Here is a 24,458-nt window from a genome sequence, read left to right on the forward strand (position 1 = left end):
CAAAGTGGTTGACAAATGATCAATTTTAAGCAATTAAATAACCTAGTATTATTCTAAATTTGTTACATAGGTCATGAAATAGTCTACCAATTTGAGTCATCTTAAAATATTTAAAGTCCCTCTTACCCTATCATATAAACACAGTGTTTGAGACTCTGGTTATGTGTTCCTTTTTATAAGACAGTAATAATTTTTGAAGTCCGAATACAGACACAAGTTCAGCTTTTGATTCTGTTTGGCCAGAATTTCTTCTCAAACATGACTGTTTTAAGAGTACAGAGGCAGAATTTCAAAGAGTGATTGAGTTATCTTAGTCCCACTAAAGCAGATTAAGGAAACTAACCTCAGTCAGTCACTTTGGCTCCTAAAGAGGAAAGACTAGCCCTTTAAAAATATTATAGTTGCCTATAAAGTGGAATGCAATTTGCATATATCTTCCAATGCAGTGTAATTAAGAACATTTTTACCTACCTACTCAATTTTATTAACTTATATTTGACACTAAAATTATTGCTCTATAGTAGCTCTCCAGTGAACAAAGAGAAAAGCACAAGAACAAATAAAATATATAGATGCTCCTGGAATAAGGCTTTGGCTTGAACATTTTTGAGATCTATGTTTGTCTCCAGGTAAGGCAACTACTGCCTAAGACATCAATTGCAATACAGCAGGGTTCAAACATAAATCATAAAATGAGGAGGGACATTGCTAAGAAGCAGTCTAGCAAGACTATTATTCCATTATAGACCCATCCTGTAAAAACCAAGCCCAGGTAGGATAATTTTGTCAAAAAAAAAAGAAAAAGATTAGGCAAGGTGACTAAATACAACAGAAGAATCACAATTAGTGAAGAGATGAAAAATTAAGATTGTATCTTTGTCAAATAATATAAGTACTATTTATAGAACTTTTACCCATAAATTTCATGACAATGGCACTTATTCTATTTTCTGTATTAGTTTATCTCCCTAGTAAAAAGTATACTCCATTCTTGGCTAGGAAATTAACTACTGAGGGTCCCCACCCCCATTATTGTTAAATTAAGTAGTGGAAAACACTATTCAATGTTGCACAAAGGACACCAGGTCTACTTGAGACCTAAAGTGAGTAAAATCTGAGTAACACAATAAGGCATATTGTGGACCATGTGCAGACCCGTTATTGCTTATTTCTGGGGTATAAACAGCCTTGACTTACATGGTTATTATGATTTTATTCCATGGTCTCTAGAAACGTTGTGGAATTTGATTTTATGCACCTGTTAGTTCGTTCGTTCGTTCGTTTGTCTGAAATATCCCAACCACAGAATGAGTTAGAAAAACTGAGTACTGGACATGTTATCTACAACCAAAGACTTCATCTACCTACAGTAAAGTGGGTTTCATCCCTAAGGCCTCCCTGTATGGTAATTCTAGAGAGTGAAATAAGAGGGGAACGTTCTATAAATAAATATGGAGCATTTCCACCTAGAAAGAAAACACTGATTTGAATCAATTCCTTTACTTTAGAAAAATAAAATTTTCAAAGACATTATTTTGGATTCTTTCTCTTAAAAAGTAAGAGCCACTGTGACTTCAAAATATGTCCTGTTTTTAGAATTGAGGGATTAAGCCATGTTCTATCATCTGTACATGCAACACAGCCACAAATGCTGTGGTCAGAAGTCTTTACCCTTCTTCAGCTGACTGGTGATTTCATATGTTCTAGGAATATTTTTATCTTTTGGCATGAAATTCTACACCATATGGTACAACACACTGACAAGCAAAAAGGGTAGAAGTAGCTTTAAATATATACACATATATACACACATATATTTACACATTTATATATTCACACACACATACACTGCATGTATAGTGAAGGATGTGTGCATGCCTGCAAAGAAATAAGGGCAAAGTTACACATTCCACATACAGTATGGAGATTCTTCATCCACATGGAAAAGGTCATTCAAAATCCAAAACAAGATTAAAAGTTCCGTATAGATATAAAAGCATTCAAGAGACATGTCAGGAACCACGACACTTTGCTACACCAAGGAATCTTTGAACTGTCTGTAACATTTTCACACACAATATTTAATGCTGCTTCTCTAAGTGCAACAGAAACTGCAGCAAAGGTGCAACAGCTTGTATAATACATTTAGGAAGGATTGTTAAAAGGAGACAAACACTGTCTTTAATTGATTCCCAGAGGGTAAAAATATTCTTCCCCTCTGATTCCAGGTTGCTTCAACATGGTTTTCCTTTCGAAAGCAGTGATTTTAAATCAAATTCTAAAAGTTTTCAGAAACATAAAGTTCTCAGCCTGCTCACTATCCTTTCTGTGTCATTAGGCAGAGTCTCCTGAGTCTCTATGAAAACAGAGTCTCTATGAAAACATAGAAGAAAAGCTCCTTGACAATGATTTCTTGGATTTGACACTAAAAGCACAGGTAACAAAAGCAAAACAAACAAACAAACAAACAAATGAAAAACAAAACAACAACAAAAAAACAAGTGGAACTATATCAAACTAAAACTCTTCTGCACAGCAAAGGAAACAACAAAATGAAAATATCTGCAGACCATATATCTCATAAAGCACTAGTATCCAAAAATCTATAGGGAACTCCTACAATTCAAGAGTAAAAAAAAAAAAAACCTGATTAAAAAATGGACAAAGGAAGTGAACAGAAATTTTGTCCAAAGAAGACATACAAATGGCTAACAGGTATGTGAAAAGGTGTGTAACATCACTAATTATCAGGGAAATGCAAATCAAAAGCACAGTGAGATATCACCTCACACCTATTATAAAAATATAGGCTATTATAAAAATAAAAAGAGATAAGTGTTGGCAAGGATGTGGAGAAAAAGGAACCCTTGTGCACTGTTGGTGGGAATGTAAATTGGTGCAGTCACTATGGAAATCAGTATGGAGGTTCCTCAAAAATTTCAAAGCAGAACTATCATAAGATCCAGCAACTACACTTCAGGGTATATATCCAAAAATGCTGAAATGAGGATCCCAAAGAGATATCTACACTCCCATGTTCACTGAAGCATTCTTCACAATAGCCAAGACATGGAAACAACCTACATGTCCATCAATGGAGAAACAGATTTTTTTTAAATGTGGTATACACATACAATAGAATAATACTCGTCCTTTAAAAAAAGAGAAGGAAGTCGCACTATTTGCAACAACATGGATGAACCTGGAAGACAAGCTAAGAAAAAAGCTAGACACAGGAGGACAAATACTACATGATACCGCTTAGATGAGGAATCTCAAATAGTCAAACTCAGAATAAGAATAGAATGGTGGTTAACAGGGGCTGGGGGCAGGGGAAAACAGAGAAGTACTGGTCAAAGAATACAAAGTTTCAGTTATAGAAAGTGATCTACTGTACAGAATAGTGTCTATAGTTAATAATACTGTAGTGTATACTTAAAACTTTGCTGAGGGCATAGATATTATGTTGTGTTCTTATCATAAATAAAGAGGGTGGGAGGAAACTACTGTAGGTGATGCTATGTTTATGGCATTCATTGTGGTGAGGGTTTCATGGATGTATACTATCTCCAAACACATTAAATTGTATGCATTAAATATGTACAGCTTTGTGTACGTAAAAAGAAAAAGAAGAGGCAAGGCTCTGCATCGTCTGTCCAGTTCTCCATCGTATCTGAAAAAAGGCCAGGCTGGGCACACAGTTAACCTCAAATCCTCTGCTGAGCCATTGAGTAGGTGCAAAAGCCAGTAAATGGGATAAGGAAAACGAGGTATTTTCTCACATTGTCCATCAACTGTGACTTTCACACAATCTAGTATCAGAGGGAGATAGCAGACTATTATTGTCTGCTTTTTTTAGACTTAACATACATAGTCTTTTAAAGCCCAAATGTATATATTCATACTGTTTCCTCAAAAATAAGACCTAGCTGGACAATCAGCTCTAATGCATCTTTTGGAGCAAAAATTAATATAAGACCCGATATTATATTATAATATATATTATATTATATCATATTCATATTAAATCATATCATATCATATCATATCATATCATATTATACAGTGGTACTGCGGGTATTATATAAGACCCGATCTTATATTATAGTAAAATAAGACCGGGTCTTATATCAATTTTTGCTCCAAAAGACGCATTAAAGCTGATTGTCCAGCTAGGTCTTATTTTCGGGGAAACACAGTATCTTAGTTAAATTTCTACTAGAAATGCTTAAAAGTTGTATTAAATCTTAACACTTTCATTTTTAGTAAAAAATAACTGCAAATGTCAGAACATCATTGTAAGAAAATTTTAAAAAGAGTAAGAAGAAAAGAAGAAAACCATATTAAATGGTTGGGCTTGAAGTCAAACACTTTATTTGAATCCTAACTACACTATATGTCTTTGAAAACATTATTTAAATAAGACTTACTTTTTACCTCTATGAAGTAAGGAAGTTGTTGTGAGGGAGGAGTCAATAAATTCCACATAATAATGAACATAAGGTACTTGCCTTTATGTCTAGGAAGCACATAGGAAGAGCTCAAAAGTGTTGGCTCTCATTATTATAACAAGTTTAAAACAATTCTATAACATTATATACTCAATACATAAACTATAGAAAAAGAGTCAACAATGTCGGACTACCTAAATCTAAAACAGTTAACGGTCCATTTTCCAAAGATGTTAATCCTTGTACATCCTGCCCCCAAAAGGACAGCACTGCTGAAATATATTATGACACTAAATTCTCCCTGGGTATGACTGAACAACAAGGCACTTGTCTTCTTTGAATAAAGTGGTTTTTGTGTTCACAATTCTAATACAAAGCAATGCTTTCACCAGGGCAACTTTGATTTTCAAACCGAAAACCTAGTTCCTTTAATATTTATGAGTAATCATTTTCTATTATTTGTTTTAAGTATATAAGGGCCGAAATGTATGCAATTCTATGTGATTAACCAAAACCAGGCTCAGCGCTTTCACAAAGGAGCTCTGATCTGTTAAATAAAGCACAATGCCCAGCTATGCCAGGGAGGGGGTTAGTAGCACATTTGTACAAATCTAGTATACCTAGATCTGAAAGTCAACAACACATGTTTTTAAACTCTAAATTTTAAGAGTCAGAAATTTTAGGAATTGACTGCACTCCAATCGCTATGTTTTCAGTGAGTTTACAATAAAGAATAATCACTGCACCAATATGTTCTCCATTTATAAATATTCATGATAGGTAAGCACTTGTTTATAAAATCTTCACTTTTTAATTAAAGCAGCAAAAAACTTGATATGGATGACATTTGATTTATCATTTTTATTTGCAGTTTGTGTATTTTTATAGTAATATGTGCAACTCTAAAATATTCATATTGGAAATAAATAACAATTACTGCACCAAGCTGTTCATTCATTCATTCATCCTTCGTTCTTATAACAAACACTCACTGAGAACCTGCTCAGTGTCTGATACTGTGCTAGGTGCTAAAACTAAAGCTTCTAAAGTTTCTTCTTCATTACTACCAACTATTCAGGATAAATTTATGAGGAAACAGGACAATGATGTAAACCCTGTTATGGTTGCACTTTTATTAAAATTTCTATTAATTTCCTTATTAAGCAATTACAGACTTAATTAATGCTTTCTACTTTTCTAGAGACAAAAAAAAAATGATCCCATCCCAAATACTTCTGTTGAAAAATGTTAAAGCCATAAAAATGAGCACTTCAGCTATAAAAACGCACGATATAATAGATGTCACCTTCTCTTATTCAGCAGGCTAGCTTCGTATAATTTTGTCCTTTGCCTTTCAAAGAACAGTAGTAACCTGAACTAGTTTCAATGGGATTTTACTTCGGATAAAGTCCAAAAATATTCTCTTACAAGAAGCTGTTAATCTTTCCTCTGCACTGGATGGCTCAGTACTTCTATTTTGGGGGAAATCAGAGAAGTACAGCGCCCCACTCCCCTAGATCTCTTAAAATCCTCAATCATCCTTAGCCTTCTCCTCCAGGCTCCTGGCGGCAGTAAGGAGGAATAACCAAGTTGGGGAAATAACAAATCTGACCCAATCACATTTGGGTCTCAATGCCTACAGCCTTTGTCTTATTTTCAAACATATTCTGAAGATTTGTGGAATTACCAGGTATATCACAAACATTCAAAACTTACTTGTGAATTGATGGATAAGCAAGAGAGACATCGATGAATAGCCCATGATAACCTGCGAAGTTTGGGGCCCAAAATTCTCATATTATTATATTAAATAGAGTGAGGAAAGCAATGAGGATTTAGAAATGGTTAATCTCTATCCTGGTCCTCCTGGGCAACCAGCAAAGTCATTGAAGTCCCAGTCTTTCCCACCCTTTGACTCTTCTTGCATGAAGCAGTACAATTTAATGCAAAGAGCATGGGGACGATGGGTATTGTGTTAGTTTTCTATGGTCACTGTAACGAGTCACCATAAATGCGTGGCTTAACCAATATAAATTTATTATCATGGTTCTGTAGGCCAGAAGACACAAAATGGGTCTCCCTTGCTAAAATCAAGGTATTCACTGGGTTCCTTTCTGGAGGCTCTAGAGGGGATCCTATTTTCTCATCTTTTTAGCTTCATGAAGCTGCCCGCATTCTTTGGTTTTTGGATTCCGTGATCCATCTCCAAAGCCTGAAATGGTTAATTGACCTCCTCTTTGTCCTCCCTCTTCCAGTTTTAATTTATGACTACACTAGGCCCTCAGGATAATCCCTCATCTTAAGGTTAGCTGATTTATCAACCTTCACACCATTTTGCAACCATAATCTTCCTTTTCCAAGTAACCTAACATATCCATAGCTTCTGGGCATTAAGGTGTGAACAATTCAGAGTTAAGGGGGCTTTATTCTGTCTACCATAGCCATAAGGGACCTGAATCAAAAACCCAGTTCTACACCTGAGAGCTCTGCAACCTTTGGCAAACTAGGTAAGCTCTTATTGTGTTTGTCTCTTCTTCTGAAAAATAGCTTACTATTAGTTATCTCATGAACCACAATGAAGATTAAATGAGATAACACATGCAGAAGACCTAAGCACAGAGCCTGACATAAAGTAGGGCCTCAACGTCATTCATTTTGACAAGACGAAAATTCTGAGATGTCCTAAATTAAATTACAGCAAGCCAGAGGGTGGAAGGAAGAGACAAGGGGTTAATCAGTTAACAACTACAGGTCTTACATTCCTCAGTGAATAGTGGAACTTTGAATTCACTTCCAGGTGGCTATTTCTGCAATTACCTAAAAGAGAATAGCCAGGTGCCATCGAAAGCCAGGAGCCTCCACTTCCTGCTTACAAGTGAACTTCCTGGACTGTGGCCCACAACCAATCCAAAGAAGCAAACACTTCTTCCTTACAGACTCTGCACCTATCCCAGAACTGCCCCGCTTCACCTTATCCCGCCCACCTTATCTGTAGCCCATATATAAATTCTTTCAAAACAACTTTTGTCTTTCTTCCCCAAAAGCTGATGTATAAAAGAGCGCCATCAACTCAAGGACGGCGGACATGTTGCCTTCTCCACCTAACTTGCTACTGGTACTTTAGACTTCATGCACCTCAACCTGATCCTTTATGGCCCAATAAACCCTTTCATTAAAAAAAAAAAAAAGTCAGCCATGGAATTTAAGGGTTTTGTTTTGTTGTTTGTTTTTTATAATTGCCATCTTCCCTTACCTTCCTCTCAAAAGTCAACATTGTGGAGAGGGGGTGGGGAGAGAGGAGCTAGATTTTGGCTTCAGGTCTAGTTGGCTTTTTCATAGCCATGCTCTCTGCTTTACACTACACTGCCTTCTACAAGGTTTTATTGTTGGAAAACACTGAGCCACGGATGACTGTACATACATAAATCGCCCCATATTACTGAGGTAAGCACTCCAAGATTTTATTCTGATAGAGGTAAGAGATTTATGTATGCTGATCCAGCATAAATTCTGAATTGATTTCTCTTATGCAAACAGATGATATATTTAAAGGGGTAGCCAGAATTTATCAGCCAAATGTGATTACAGCATTGAGCAATCCTCAATGTTGATAATATTAGCAGTTCTGAACGTCTCATGACCCATTAAATGGTCACTTTGAATAGCACATAAAATAAACAGCAAAGTGTTTGTTTTTCACGGCTCACATGTTCCTGGAATTATACAACAGGAATCTTCTTGATCTTCAGGCACTTTTTTTTTTAAAGTTGCAAAATGAAACATCGAAGCAAGCCTGAATCTGTCTCAAATGGTAACAAGACCAACTCAAACTCTGCAGCTTAAAAAGGAAAGTATAGCACCATGAAGTAATTGATTCATTTAATCAAGAGCCAAAATGTGCCTGGCAATCTCCCTATAACCCATGTAAAAACACAAAAATTCACCTGTGAAATTCAGCATACTCTTGACAAGAAAATGACTTGGCTTTCAGCTGCCCACATCCTTTCCCTATATTTTGCTATAAGAAAAGGGGAAGGAAAGAAAACATCCACTAATGGTAGCAACCTAGTTCTTTTTCTAGGCAGTGGTTACAATGTGAGGGACCTAGAACACCAGGGTTTTTTTCAGGGAGTCATTAATTAGAAAGAGGAAATAACTGACTTACGTGAACCAGTGATGTCAACATTTTAAAACTACTTGATATCTACATAACCTTGACATCTTACAATTAAAAAAATCATTGAATTTTTACTTTGGCTAAACTTTATCTTAACAGCATTTAAATCTTATTTTTTTAACCAATTATAGCATTTTGGGGGTGTAGGGACATGTGTTGGAGAAAACGAGATGAAAGAGGAAAAGACATCCACCCCACTTTTTTCCCTAAAACAGCAACTAGGAGAAAAGGGTCTCTGGGAAGTGCCAAGGAAACCTGATGGGGCAAGCCAACTGTCTTCTAAATTTCACACTTTACAAAATGTATTCACATTTCTCATGCACGTTGCTTCTCACATTTACCTGTGTGGTAGCTGTTATTTCCGTTTTCTAGTTCAGGAAGATGACTCAGCTGGGTTAGTCAGACTGGCCAGCAGTCACAGAGTTTGTGTACCCTTTGAATCTCCTGCTGAGAAAGGGGATTCTCTCTGCAGGAGCCTGGAAAATGTCATTTGGTGAGGCATTCTCTGCTGGGCTCAGTCTTTGAGATCTTTTTCTAGTTGAAGACTTTGTTCATCCAGCACTAGTTCAGTTGTGTTCTCAAAATCTAGTCTTTTCTGCTGTAGCCTCCAGAAGAGTCTTAGCCCTGCCGACTCTTTGACGTAAGTCCAGTGAGACTCTGACCTCCAGAACTGTAAGTGAATAAGTCTGTTGTCTTACACCTCTAAATTTGTGATAATTTTTTATAGCAGCAATAGAAAACATACAGATTTTGGTACCTCGGAGTGCCCAATACCAAAATATGTGGAAGTGTCTGTTTTGCGAATTGGGCAATGGGCAGATATTGGGAGAATTTTGAGGAAGGTGACATTAAAACCCTAAATTGCCTTGAAGAGATAGTGACTAGAAATATGGATGTTAAAAACTCCCCTAGTAGGGACTCAGAAAGAGTAAAGAGTATGGTAGGGAACATATTTATCATTTTAAAGAATACTTACATTGTCACAAATTGACTGTAAGTAGAAATAGTAACCTTAAAGGCACTGCTGGTGAGGGCTCAGATGAAATGAGGAACATGTTACTGGAAACTGGAGCAAAGAAAATCCCTGTCATATAATTGCAGAAAGCTTAGCTGCGTTATGTCCCGCAGTTATGTGGAAAGCAAAATTGGCAAGCAATGAACTTGGATACTTAGCTGAGGAGATGTTTAAGCAAAGTGTTGAAGGGTCAGCCTAATTTTTTTCTTGCTGTAAGGAGGAAAAATATAAATGAAGGGAAAAACTGTTGAGCACAAAGGAACCAAGGATTGATGACTTGGGGAATTCTGATCCTACCTAATCTATCCAGACTGCAAAAGACACTAAAACTGGGAGATTCATTGTCAGGAAAGAGTACTCTGGAGAGAGGGCCAAAAATGTGGCTGGACAAGTTTTGCTAGTGCCAGGAAAGAATCAAAAGGCTGGTGTATTCAGTCATAGATACTCATTCCCATGTACAGAGTCTTAGTCAGCCATTGACAAGATCAGGCACATGACTCACATTTCTCCTCAGCCATATCTGAAGCAGCCAGGAATATAAATGAGATTATCCAGGAAGTGAGGAGTATGATAGAGCATACTCTGTGAAGGAGCCTGTTGTCTGATGGAGTTAATCCCTGTGACACACATGGGAGACCCATGAGGTATTTGGGAATTTTTGTCCCAAAATGGATCATACCAGATTCTCAGACCTGATTTAGAGAATTTATCTAATGAGATTTAGGACTTTTGAGCTAGTAGGACTTTGACTTGATACTGTAATGGGTTGAGACTCTTGTGGATGTTGGGATGGGGTGAGTATATCTTGCATGTAAAATGGACATAAATCTTGAGAAGTCAGCAGGAGTACTGTGGTTGGAGGAATAATGTCCCCCAAAAGATGTCTATGTCTTATTCCCTCAAACCTGTGAATATGGTACCTTACATTGCAAAAGTGTCTGCAGATGTGACTAAATTAAGGACCTTGAGATGGGAAGATTATCCTAGATTATCTGGGTTGGTTCAATGGGGTCCTTATAAAAAAGCAGCAGGAATGTCAGAGTATGAAAAAGAGATTTGAATTCTGGTGGCCTCTAGAAGCTGGAAGAGGGAAGGAAATGGATTCTGCCCTAGATCCACCGAAAGGAATGAAGCCCCACCAATCCCTTGATGGAGGCCAGGTAGGCCCATTTCAGACTTCTGGGGTCTAGTACTTTAAGATTAAAACGTCTGTGTTACTGTTGCCTTCCCATCATGTTTTCTGTAAGCACTTTCCCCCTAACCATTACAAATCTTTTAATTCTATTTTAAGTGTCTCCTTTAACAAACATATTTAGTGCCACTTTTTATTTCACTTACGTTCTTATTTTATGTTGTTTTGGTAGGACTAATTTTTGTCAGTTTTGCAGGGGCTGGGGAGGTAGGGAAAGAATAGTAGAGACATGTCTGTTCTCAAGTCTGCCTTATTATATAGACTCTTTTTATATGTTGTCTTCTACAATAATTTGGAAAGTAGATATCTATATTTAAGTCTATTAGTAGTAAACAGTGATTTAAAAAAACATGTATCTAAGTATTAGACAAAAGTAGTGTATCATACTATACATGACTTGCTGAAAATGAACTGGGTTTCTTAGCACCACCCAAATCATATCTTCTGTTAGAATCTTATTATTACCACCCACTGAGCCACGAGGCTGGTTCTTCCAAAGGAAATAAAGATTCAAAACATTTTAATGTAATATGACGAGTCTATTGGGCATAAGCACTGTCTTTTTCGATTCTTCATTCTGTTGTCCTCCCCTGAAGAGTGCTGCATTTTGTTTTAGTGTGCAGATAAATTTCTGGCTGATTATCTTGAACTTGTGGAAGCTTAGTTTTGCCCTTTATAAAAATGAGTCTAAGGAAAGCTCAAGATCAAGCTTTTAGAACTTCCCAACATTTTATTTTAAATGTATCATTCTTTCTGTATTATAAACAAAATACATATTTGTTGACAATTTTAAAATATATAGAAGCATAAAAATGTATCATCACACAAAAGTTTATCATCTAGACATAGCCACTGTAAAAAGTCTGGGTTTAGGTCCCAGAAATGGTGAAGTAGCTTGAATTAACCTAATATTTTCACAAATAACAAAACATAAAGTAAAAAAAAAAAAAATGATTTAAATACACTGAAGAACAAGCAGAAGAAGGCAGATACTGGAGGGGAGTCAACCATTAAAGAACAAACCCATAACAAATTAGGCCCACAGTGGACAGCACTTCCCCTGAGGGCTCACTGTCCCCATGGTGAGAGACAGCTGGAACTCATACAAAACCCTACAATATTACTGGTTGAGGTGTCAGAGTTTGGTGCTAATGAAGTGGCTGGAAATCAAGAGAAAACTCTAGAAAAAAATAACATATAAACACCCCCCAACCCGGAAAGTGTGCCTCTGCAGGAGAGATTCAAAGAGTCCTGTAGAAGGAATGAGCTGCTGGAAGACTGAAAGAACTGAGCAGAGATTTCAGCTGCTGCCCACTGGTTGGGAAATAAGAGTTTAGGGTTAGAATCCTATCAAAGAAAAGCTTGATCTTGAGCTTTCCATAGACTCATTTTTACAAAGGGTATAACCAAGCTTCCACAAGTTCAAGATAATCAGCCAGAAATGTATCTGCACACTAAAACAAAATGCAGCACTCTTCAGGGGAGGACAACAAAATGAAGAATCTAGAAAGACAGTGCTTATACCCAACGACTGGCCACATCAAATATGGGTGAAGATGTGGAGCAACTGGAACTCACATACAGTACTGGTGGAAGTGTAAAAAATAGTACAATCACATTGGAAAAGTGACAACTTTCCAAAGTGGTTGTGGGTATAAAATTTTTATCCTATGACCCATCAACCGTCTCCTAGGTTTTGCTCCAAGAAAAAACTAAATATATGTTCACAATAACTCTTGTGAAAGAATATTTACAGAAGCTTTATTCATAATAGTCCCAAACTGGAAACAACTAAATTTCCATTAACAGAATGACTAAACTGTAGTATACGCGCATACACACACGCAAATCTGTTGATATATGTGTGTATATACATATATATCTATATGTATATATATATATATCACAATTTATATATAAAATATAAACTACTCTGCAATGAAATAGTTGAATAAATTACTGATACATGCAATAACATGTGTGAATCTCAAAATCTTTATGGTGAAGAAAGCTATACACAAAAGTAGGTACTACATAATCCCATCTATATGAAGTTTTAGAATAGGCAAAACTAAATCAGAGCTCAGGGATGGGGACTGACTAGAAAGAGGCATGATAAAACTTTCTGGGTTGATGAAAACATTCCATATCTTGACTTGATATGGAAAATATTCCACATCTTGACTTGGCAGTTACATCGGTGCATACATTTATGAAAACCAATTGAATTGTACACAAAAGCAGCACATTTCATTATAGATAATGAATATAAATTTTACCCCCAAAATGTCTGAGGTATATCCTTACAGTCTCTTACACTTTTGAGAAAGATAAAGCCAGTCCTGCCATTGGGATGCTTTCTGGGCACTCACCGGTAGGACAGTCTGTTCTTCTACTGAACAGTTGTGCAACATTAACACAAAACAAAGCCACTTCATGACCATTATGGGTAAAGACAAAAACAAGACCATGTCTAAATATTGACAAAATCATGAACTTTCCAAATCAAAAAAATGACCAAATATCCCCCAAACCTTACTGCTATTAGTGTCTGTTGCTAATTTACCAACTACAGAGTTAGCCTCAATCCATTCCTCTTGCTTTACAGATGAGACGTATTACGATGTCCAATCATAGAACAGCCCCCACTTTCTGACAGTATTTTACCAACAGAGAAAAATTTTGCTTCCTCAAACTCTCCCCCAAAATCATGTAACACAAGCCCAAATCCTATAAATAGACCATTATTTATAGACCATTAGGTCCTTTCTAATGGTCTTTTACTGAGGATGAATGGTGTGTGTTCTTTCTTATTGCAATAAGCAATAACTCAACTTATAAACTGCAGGTATGTTCCTAGTGGTCTTTGGCTGGAGGCTATCAACACCATGTATATAAACATATTTTGTTTTGTAATTTTTATTGCTTATCTTGAATATTGTTTTCCATGTCTTCATATATTCTACATTATGTTTTATAGCTACATAATTTTCTATTATTTGGATTGCTAGAATTTCTTTAACTAAACCAATATATATATATATATTTTTTTTAGAAATCAAGTTTTTTCTAATGTTTCACTGTAATAAGCAGCCCTAATGAGCACTGTCACAGAATACGGAGTACAGCCTAGGGAATAGAGTCAATGGAATTGTGACAGTTATATACGATGTCAGAGGGGTAGTAGGTTATCACTTTGTGAGGGGTGTAAATATCTACAAAACTATTACATTGTTTTGTACACCTGAAACTAATATAAAAAAAATCTTTAAGGACCTCATAATTATTTCACCAGGAGAGATTCTTTTAAATAAAATTACTGGAACTATTGGCTCTAGAGCTATAACACATAATCCTAGAACAATACACTAGTCTGAATATTAAAATCTTAGAAGTTATTGTAGGACAGCATTTCAATCCACTTCAAACAGGCTTTCATTCCTACCAACTCTCTGCATAGCTCTTAACAATTCTGCATCTTTTCAACTCCGATGGTCATTTCTTTGTCTTCAACAAACCGAACTTCTCAGCAGCATCTCACACAGATAACTCCCCATAGTTGAAATATGTCTCTATCTAGTTTCCAGGAGACTGCATTCACTTGGGTTTCTTTTCCTATCATTGGTTTCTCCTTCTCAGGTTCCTCTGCTGGTTCTTCTTTCTCTGCCAGACTCTTCAGTAAAGAAAGTGGCCCAGGTCTTCTGCTTCTCCATCAAACTCTCTCACCAGGTGACTGAATGTACACTCGTGGTTTACGTGCCATTTTCATATTTGTAAATGTGAATGAGTTTGGGGCCACTGAAGTGGCCCCAAATTATATATCCTGCGTGGACCTCTCTCCTACACACCAGAAACACGTCTCACTACCTGTCTAACATGTCTCCAAATAAAATTATTGATGTCCTCCATCCCCCAAACCTTCAAGAAACATAAAACAACGAAAAAATTAACTTCTAAGCTTCATTTTTGACTCTTCTCTCCTTCACACACCACCTTTATCCCATTAGTGAGTCCTGTTGACTCTACCACCAAATATATACCCCAACTCAAACCACTTCCCATCAACTCCACAGTTACAATTGTAGGCCAAGCCACTGTCATCTCTCCTGAGGAGCACAGCAATGGCTTCTGCAGTTGACAATCTCACCAGATCATGTCTAAGAGGGAAAAACACAATTTCACAAAAGGAAATCAAACTGCTGCCATCAAAAGAGGGAGAATGAGATGGCATGTAGCCAAAGGAAACAAATGACCTCTGAAACTGATTTCTACCTATTTTAAAAACATTTTACCAATTTGTAGGTAATATTTAAATTTTTACTTTGGAACATCTGGCATTCCTATAATATCTGTATTACAAACTTCAGACATAACTGTTCAAAGGATGGTTATAGAATGAGATTAAAAATCTAACATATGTATGTGTAAAATCTTTTTAAAATAAACTAGATTAAAAACAATGGTGAACATTTTTTATAATGTTGGAGAGTACAAGGGCTCTCTAAGCAAGAGATATATCCAGAAACTCTTAAACAAATACTAATAACAATAGTGAAAAATAACTGTTGTGGGTATGAAAGAGTGTGACAATTCCTATTAATGATCAAAAAGTGAGTGGTTAACAATCATTTATTATTAATGATCCAGAAACAAAGAGTTATCTTTAATAACATTTAATAACATTCTTTAATAATGTTCAAAGTCCCTCAAAAGTAAATAAATAAAATTAGGATAAAAATGAAGTTTTATTTTCGTTATGTATCAGATTGGTGAAATTAAAATTATTTATACTACTATTGACAGGTTATGAAAAAACTGGCACTAACACAGGTCATTAGTAGTAACATAAATTGGGACTTACAATATTTTGGCAACATCTATTAAAGTGCAAAGCATACATACATTTTGACAACTATTCCACGATCCTACATAAATATTTCCAAAAAAGCCCAAAGATATCCGTGTGTATGAGAGTGCATGCGTGTGTGGTGTATCTCTCTAGAGTCATCACAAATAATGATTTCAATAACCTGACCTAGAAAAGTGTCAAAAATGTACTATACAGGGAGATATCTAAAATGTATTGTAAAGTATAAAAAGAAAGTTGCCAAAAATGTATTTTCTACATTTGTATTAACATACATTCAAACATACTAGCCTAAGCATAAAAAAAATCTATACAAATATAAGAAACTCTTAACTATAGTTTCCTCTCTTAATGGTGGTATCATAGAGCATGTTCCAAGAGCATTAGAGTGAAATGTGCAAACATAAGAAATAGGAACAATAAAGAATGTAACCTTCTTTGCCCTGAGATAAATATACTGAGACAGTATAATAAAACTTCTTTAGAATGCAGTACTCTGTAGATTTGCAGCATTAAACAGTCTTCTTGTTTGGAAGGAACTGGTAATTGATGTATGAATCCCTTAGCACAACATTTTTTAGTGGTACAGAGAAAGATAAGCCTAGTCTGAGTATGCTGGAAGAGAAAACACTTTTGCTTTACCAATTGCACCCCAAGTTCTACATTCTTACCCCAATTACCGTCAATGACCCTGAATGACCTAGTCAGCTTGCCTGCTGTTGCCCTACATGTAAGACGACGGGAGTAGAACAGATAACCTTCTTATCTACCAGCTCTCTTTAAAGGCATACCTAGAAATATGAGGTCAGACAATTAAGTTCCTGAACTTACCCTAGAAAAAGTGCTATATACCTCATTGCTGAATATCACTATGGTCACCTTCGAAGTACTCCCCTTGGGAAGCTCTGCACTGACACCAGCGCTTAGTCTACCCTTCAAAGCACTTTTGGAACTTTTTCTGGAATAGCCATCAGAGCTGTTGTTGTATTACCCTTGATGTCCTGAATGTCATCCAAATGTCTTCCTTTCAATATTTCCTTTATCTTCGGATAAAGAAAGAAGTCACTGGGGGCCAGATAAGGTGAACAGGGAGGGTGTTCCAATACAGTTATTTGTTTGATGGCTAAAAACTCCCTCACAGACAATGCTGAGGTGCTGGTGCATGGTCGTGATGCAAGAGCCGTGAATTGTTGATGAAAAGTTCAGGTCATCTAACTTTTTCACACAGTTTTTTCAGCGCTTCCAAATAGTAAACTTGGTTAAATGTTTGTCCGCTTAGTACAAATTCATAATGAATAATCCCTCTTATAGCAAAAAAATGTTAGCAACATCATTGCAACAAATTATCTCACTTAATTGTCAGACCTCCTACATCTGAACTGCTCTGTGGACACTGCAGACAAGCTAGAAAGTGGAATCTACCTAGAATCAAAAAAACACTGAAGTTAAAGTCTCCTAAATCCTCATCTTGGGCTCTAAAGTAAGAGCACAGCTATTGGAAAAGGCAGCCTAGGAGAGAGCTTGGCATATCCCAGGAAGATCACAGAAAACTCATGTGGGGAAAAAAGCAAAAGCTCCCTTCTAGAGTATTCATCCATGAACATTCTAGAAATGTCCAGATTTTTGAAAGCAGTAAAATGATGCCATTTTCCCCAAACCATCGAGAAGTAACCTATGTCACACACATATATACATATTTGTACATCTATAGATATACATAAATCTGTATTTATACTTACACACACATACCCGTATGTTTGTGAATGTGAGGTATGTGATATCTAATCACAAAGTAGCAATTACTACTCATTGAAACTTACCTGCTTGTTTATTAAAAGCTATGAATAACCTGATCATATGAAAAAATAACCCAGTAAGACAAGGAAAATAGAGTGATTTCAAAGCATTTCAAAGGGAATGCTTTTATTTTGAATTTCTGTTCTACTTCACATTTCAAATCAAAGAAGTGACACACTTGAGTTTTGTTGTTATTGTTTTGTTCTGTTCTAATAAAAATAATAGAGCAAATGCATAAAATCCATACCATAAACTCATTTAGTACTCACAAAAAACCCATGAGGTATTATTTCGTTTTTCCAAATAAGGTACAGTGAGGTAAACTGAGGCACAGAGCGGCATCCAGAATTATTGTTCATACCATACATTTTTTTCTGAAACATTTCATTTTTAAATGAATGAAATGTAAGAAAAGTCTCCCTCCTGAAACACTGTATGACTTTTAGGCCCTAAACCATCAACTCGCTGGAACAACGCACCAAAGTGTGTCCGTTTGGAGGCCACGCGTGATGCATCATGTACAACACAAACCTAGGGCTTATTACAACCTGCACAGGAGCAGCAAGTCGAATTTGGTCCCAACGCTTTTAATACGTATGCGTATGTGTGGGGAAGAAGCATACAACACCCTCGTCCTTCCACGGGATTCCACACAACGCGGGTCCCCGCCAGCAAGTTTTGACTATCTGCGCTCGAAATCATGGAGGGACGCCTTTGGCCACCTGGGTGGCGCGCGGTCCGCGGGGCCCAGGGCGCATGCGTGGCCCGGGCCGCGGGGCTGCAGCCGGAGGCCGCGGGGGCGCCTACCTGGTGCGTCGGGCGCGCAGACACAGGACCAGGAGCAGCAAGAGCGCGGCCAGGGCCAGGCCCGGGGAGCTGGGGAGCTGCAGCAACAACGGCTCCAGTGAGAAGTGGTCCATGCCGGTTCACGTGGATTCCGCCGTCCGGTTCGCGCGCGGCTGCGGCGAGCAGCCCCGGGGTCTCTCTCCGAGCGGCGTGCGCGGCGACTCTGCAGCCTGGCGGGGTGTCTCCCGGCTGCGCGCCCTCGGTCGGCCCGAGAGACTGGCCTGCTCGCGGCACTGCCGGGAACGTCACCGCAGGCCCCCGAAGCTGGGTCTCAAAGTTCCCGGACTCCCTCCGCCCCCGGCCCATCCTCCACCCACGCGCACGCCCGGCTCGGCGACCGCCTCCCGCCCGGCCGCTCCTGGAAAACGGGGCGGGAAGAAGGGCCGAAGCGGGGGAAGGGGTTGGGATTTCCCGAGAGCGGGCCTCGGAAGGCCTGCAGGACGGGGAATTTCTGTTCTGAGTTGGAAGCGCGTGTGGCTTGGGTTTCTCGTCCCTTAGCCTCAGGAGGGACCCTGCTTGTCCACGAAGAGGGTGGGGTACCCGCCGCGCTCCGGCGCCGGGGATCTCGCAGGCACGATCCACGGAGCCCGGCGGGCGGCAGGTACCTGCAGGGTGAGCTGTTCGGCGCCGGCCTCTTGCACCCTGCTGGTCCTGCTTGCGGAGACACTTTTCGCCGAGAGCCTCCTGCGTGTAGGGCTCTTCCCAGAGGTCGGTGAATTCGGAGACGGGGCCCTGACCCCTCAGAAGTCCAGATGAGGCACACAGTCCGGGCAGAGAGAAGACAGATACAACCCGCTATTCCAGTACAACACCAAGAGCCAAAATAGAAGTGGTATGATATCCACAGGTTGTACCTATAAAGAATAAGGGAGAAGCTTTTAAAATACCTTTTCCTGAGTAATCACCACGCACCGGGGACTTCACATGTGTTTATTTACTCTCCTCAAAAAACTTGTGATGTAATTTTTTGCAGCATTTTAAAGAACATACAGGGACACTCAGGTTAAGTAACTTACCCCTGTTACTTGATAACTAATAATAATAATAATAATAATAATAATAATAATATACCATTGTAACCAAAGCTATTCCAAGACAACTGTTTTTCTTTTATGCAAGATTGTATTTCAGCAGTTCTCTGAACTATTATAAATTCAGCACTGACCTCCATACCTGTGACCTTTGACTTTTCCAGCCCATCCTCCCTGTTGCCACCTCCCTATAACACAGACCTATCCTGCTTTTCCCCTGTTCAAAATTCTTCATAGTTGCCTTTGTGATAAAGTCATAAATCTCCGACCTGCAATGAGAAGCCCTCTGCAATTTCTCTTTATGGTACAACTCCCATGACTGGTGCAGTTCCGTATACACGAAAGGTTGAACCAATGTGTCCCTCACAATCAGCCTTTTCACACCTTTGTTTATGATATTCATTCTGCCTGAAAATTTTTCTTCTCTACCCTAAAAACGTACTAAAATTCTACCTACCTCTCAAGGCCTAGGTCAAATCCCACTTCCTTCTAGAAATTAACGCTAACTTTTCTTTTGTAATTAAACTTCCCCTCCTCCATACTTAGAACACTTTCTCTACTTTTACCCCATCCCATTTCTCGACTATGTCTCAGTTATTTTTGTCTTTCCTGCAGTAGAAGGCCAGAACTCTCTTACATAACCATGTCTGCACCCTCCTGATCCCATACCCTGGGGTTGAGATAACATCACTGGAAGTACTTTGCATGTACCTGGCTCTCAGTCAATGCTCCATAACTCAATTACTGCTGCTTTGCTCTCCTTGGCCTTAAAGCTGTGAATGGCTGGGCCGGATTATAACTCTAGTGTTTATGAGTATCTTCATCTCTGACTTTTATGCTGGGGTCTTTCTACTGCCTCTTTTTCCTCCTATTGTAGATTCAATTTTCCAGGAAATCCAAAAGGTTTCGTGAGCCAACAGCTACTCTGTCTCCTCCAAGAGAAAGCAAATGGGTTTCCATCACTCCTTGGCCAGCAGAGCCCATTTTCAGGATGGTACCCATACTGTGCATTTCTGTAACCACTGCACAAAGCCCCTCTTGCTATCTATTACAAGAAGCCTCAATCTTTATACTTTTATTTTCCGTTTGATTATCTGTTTGAAAATACAGGTAAAACCATCAAGTATTAATCAACTTATTGAACATTTACCACATGCTAAACATTTCATAACAATAATGGCCAACCCCTGCTGTTAATCACTGTCTTCTGGAAGTGGAAGGAAGAAGACTGCAGTGTTACCAACTAGATTTGGTTAGCAACTGTGTCATATACCCATGCTATCTGTGTAGCACCTTATGTAGAACACTTTACGGTACACAATTAATACATTTTGAATATGTTTCTCTTGTGTTTCCCATTTCTGTCTCCATCTGTTAACTGACCTGGTTCTGGTTGAAATAAAATGTAAAGACATCTTTTATTCCTTTTTGCTTTTATAACCCAATAACAACATCATTATATTCAATCTAGTTCAATTTATTTTACCTCATACACATGCCTTTGTCCCCATCACTTGTCTAACAGAGATGACTAGTTGACTCTCCATATCTATATTCTCCTTCCCCCTCAGGAATTTTTAGCTGAGCATGTGGCTGTCCATTATAAACACTGCTTTCCCAGCCTTCCTTGTAGTTAGATGTAACCATATGACTAAATTCTTATCAGTAGACTAAGTGTAAGCTATTACTTCAGGAAAGTGCCCTTAAGAATGGACAGGCCCTTTGCCTCCTCATCCTTTTCTAGCTGTTTATAATGTGGACACTATGCCTGGATACTATGCCACAAAATACTATATTCAATATCATTTGTGGTTTATATGAAATTCAAAATTAATGGGGATCCTATACTTTTATTTGCTAAAGCTGGCAACTCAAGCTTATTTCCAATACAGGGGTTCATAAGACATGTAGGTAAAGCAACTCTAAAATTCTAGCTGTCCAACTGCCCAGAAACCAGCCACAAATTGTTCCTTCAGGATCACTTACCAGTGTTAGTGTCTTGTGTACCTTGACCACAAGGTACACAATTAGACCAGGGTCAACTAATTAGACCAGGGTCAACAGCCAGATCTAAAAGAGTCATGGGGTAGCCTTTAGATTTGAGGTATCCAGATGTGGAAGTGTGTTCAGTATAGATAGCAACTGGCCTAAACATCTGTCTTCAGAAAATACTGATTGTGAGACACATGGAGAGAGAGAAATACAAGCTAAAATAATTCAAAGCTGAAGGAGCAAAGGGAGAGGGTAATACACTGGAGTCTCAGTAAGCGCTGTGAAAATCCAGATGCCTCGCCCACCAGCCCAGGTGACCCTCGTCTACCAGCTGATCTGAGCTGTCATCCTCTTTCTGTCTGATCAATGAATAGGGCTTGAATTCTGGCCCTGCTTTCCTCCCTCACGGTATTCTCTTGATTCTAAAGAGCCTGTTTGGAAGTCACCAAAACTTGGGTAATGACTATCTTCCCCCTATATTTCAACATCTCTTTCCTGACCTTGAAAATACTGATACACTTGATTGAGACCTCCAACTTCACCTACTTGGTCAACAACAAACTGCTAAGTGCAAATAATGTCCACAGCAGTATACGTGGCCTACTAAAGCCATAACCATAAATGAGGTGGCCCTTCCTTCAAAGAGCTGGGACTGAGAGGACTAGAAGGATTGACATTGGAAAGGAGAAAGAAAAAAGGTTAATCAACGCGAGACTGTGGCTTGACAATGGATGGATGTAAGAATATGCACCCATATGGTTCCAATCCTGTTGCAAATCATGTGCTGGGGAAAGGGTAGGTTACAGGGATCATTTGTTGAGAAACACTTGAAAGTACCACTATGGAAAATATCAAAGCACAATTTCACACATTTTTTTTTGCAATATTGGGAAGTTCCAAATATCAGATTTGAGTACTCAAGTCTGAAAGGTTCTATCAAATTTTTTTAACTAAAGTTTATCAACTTTTAACATAAAATATGGATTATATTCTGAGTTGAAGGCTTCAGAACTCCCCAAGATGTGCCGTTTTGGCATAGGGATTATTTTGAGCTGAAGGCAACTGAGACTCTACAAGCTCAAGAGAAACTTTTGTTTCTTCCTTAAAGAATTTAAATTGGGGGTCTTGCCAATAGTAAAAGTTATGACCAGAAAGAACGTTTTTACGACCTAGCTCTATGGCAGGGAAAACTTCTAATTATCTTCCTGTGGGATTTACCCACCTCCCCTCTGAATACCTTAACTCATTCCTTGTCTCAAGATATCATATATACCTCATTTTACCTTTCTGTCTCATGTATGTGCGGTCTTTGACTCTCATTTATATGTGGTTCTCATACATTTGTATGTAAATTTGACTATATTCTCTTGTCGTCTCAGTTGATTTATTAGACCAGTCAAAAGAACCTAGAAGGGTAGATGAAAGTTTCTTCCCCCCCTACAGAATCACGTCTATAATTAAAAAGAATGACTGCTGTTATCTTTCTTCTCTTCCTCCTGAGCTTTATTTTCACCAACTTTTATTTCCTATCCCCTTCTATTAGAATTAAGACCATTCCTGGACCAACTTGTGAAGCAGAGGAAAGAAAGAAAATAGAAGAAAAAGGAACATGAATTGAGAGGACCTGCTAAGTGTTGGGTAGTGCCTCATGTTTTACATACATTATTTCATCTCATCTTCCAAACCAGTCTCTGATGTAGGTATTATTATTCCCTTTTACATAAAAGAAAGCCAAGACTCATAGAGTTTAGGGCACCCGTAACTATTCAGCTCCCATATTCTGCTGTGAAGTTACCTCTCCTTTCATTGTACCATCATGCCTTCCTTCGAGTTTTCTTTCACTAACCCTTTCCTATCTCTGTTCAATCACTCTAGCCTCCATGTTATGGATCCTGTTTTTACCATGAGGTATCCGTACCTGAGCTACCCCGTGGGGAAAGTAGGGCCTCTGCGTTGTACCTTGGCCTACCTCAGCCCTTGTCTAGCTCTGAGGCCAATCTCAGTTTTTCCATCTGAAAAATACTATAAGACTACCTTCCCTATAGGTTTATAGGGATTAAATTGTAAGGAGTAAATATATGACAATCGAAATACCTGGAGCTTCTCCTTTTTTTTCCCTTCACATTTGAGCACTTTCTGTTCCATTGTCACAAGGTATAAATACAAATGAATTTATCAGACAAACTTATCCCAGCTGAGGTGTTGGCATGTTGATATATTGCTTCTGCCTGATTCAAATGTAAAATGCGCCACCTTCTTGTTTTCTTAAGGTTGCTATTCTGATTGCAGCCGAGACAACAATAACAGTATAAATCGAGTCCTGAGATGCTATAAGCCTGAAAGTTATTAATTGGCACATAGTATTAATAAATATGAGGCACCTGAGATGTCGGCCCTGAACCCAACTGAAAGTATCTTAAATCACAAATGCTTCCTCTTATTCTGTCTTTCTTTACAACTTAAAAAAGTTCCACTTATTTCCTCTTTAGTTTTTCTTTCTCTTGTAAAGGCATTTTATAATGTTGACCTGGCATTCAGTTTCCACATATAGACATGGCACGCAAAAACACTTATTAAGTAAAATGCTGTTGAATGAACAAAGTGACCCAACAATAGAGTGTTGTTACATTTTAATTTTTCTTAAATAGAGTACAATTTTTAGGTCAGACCTGAATATAATTATTTTGAAGCAACTTTAAAAATGGTGAAACAGATGGCTCTGATTATCTCCAAAAGGAGGGAAAAGATTCAAGAGTTTTGTCATTTCTTGTTTAATAGTCTTGGCATTACTTATACATACTTGAGTTTTGAATACTCTGGCTTATAAATTCACAGTTCCAATGTAAACCTTAGTTTATTCTCACAGTCTGATCCTACTTCCCATGCTAAGATTCAAGATTTTTTTCTCTGTCTCTGATTTACTGGCTTTTCCAACATTTCATTTCCTGATTAGCCCTTGGACCCAGATTTCTGAGGACAGAAAGCCCAAAGAATTTAGTAAACCTTCATTTACATAAAAACCATTCCCTCACTAAGGGAAAATTTTATAGACTCAAAAACTTTTTTTTTTTTTTTTTTGAATTGGGCCTT

General features: G+C 38.1%; 1 protein-coding gene across 1 annotated transcript in view; it reads right to left on the minus strand.

Annotated features, from left to right (window-relative positions):
* Positions 1 to 18,695, minus strand: part of CYP7B1 (cytochrome P450 family 7 subfamily B member 1) — a 168,550-nt gene extending 149,855 nt beyond the window's left edge. The window contains exon 1 of the mRNA XM_081069920.1: positions 18,307 to 18,695. Within this exon, the coding sequence (XP_080926046.1) occupies positions 18,307 to 18,419 (113 nt within the window). The 5' untranslated portion in view covers positions 18,420 to 18,695. The remainder of the gene's footprint in view (positions 1 to 18,306) is intronic.
* Positions 18,696 to 24,458: the final 5,763 nt, after the last annotated feature.

Source organism: Rhinolophus hipposideros (genome assembly GCF_964194185.1).
Source record: "Rhinolophus hipposideros genome assembly, chromosome: 13".
Classification (NCBI taxonomy): domain Eukaryota; kingdom Metazoa; phylum Chordata; class Mammalia; order Chiroptera; family Rhinolophidae; genus Rhinolophus; species Rhinolophus hipposideros.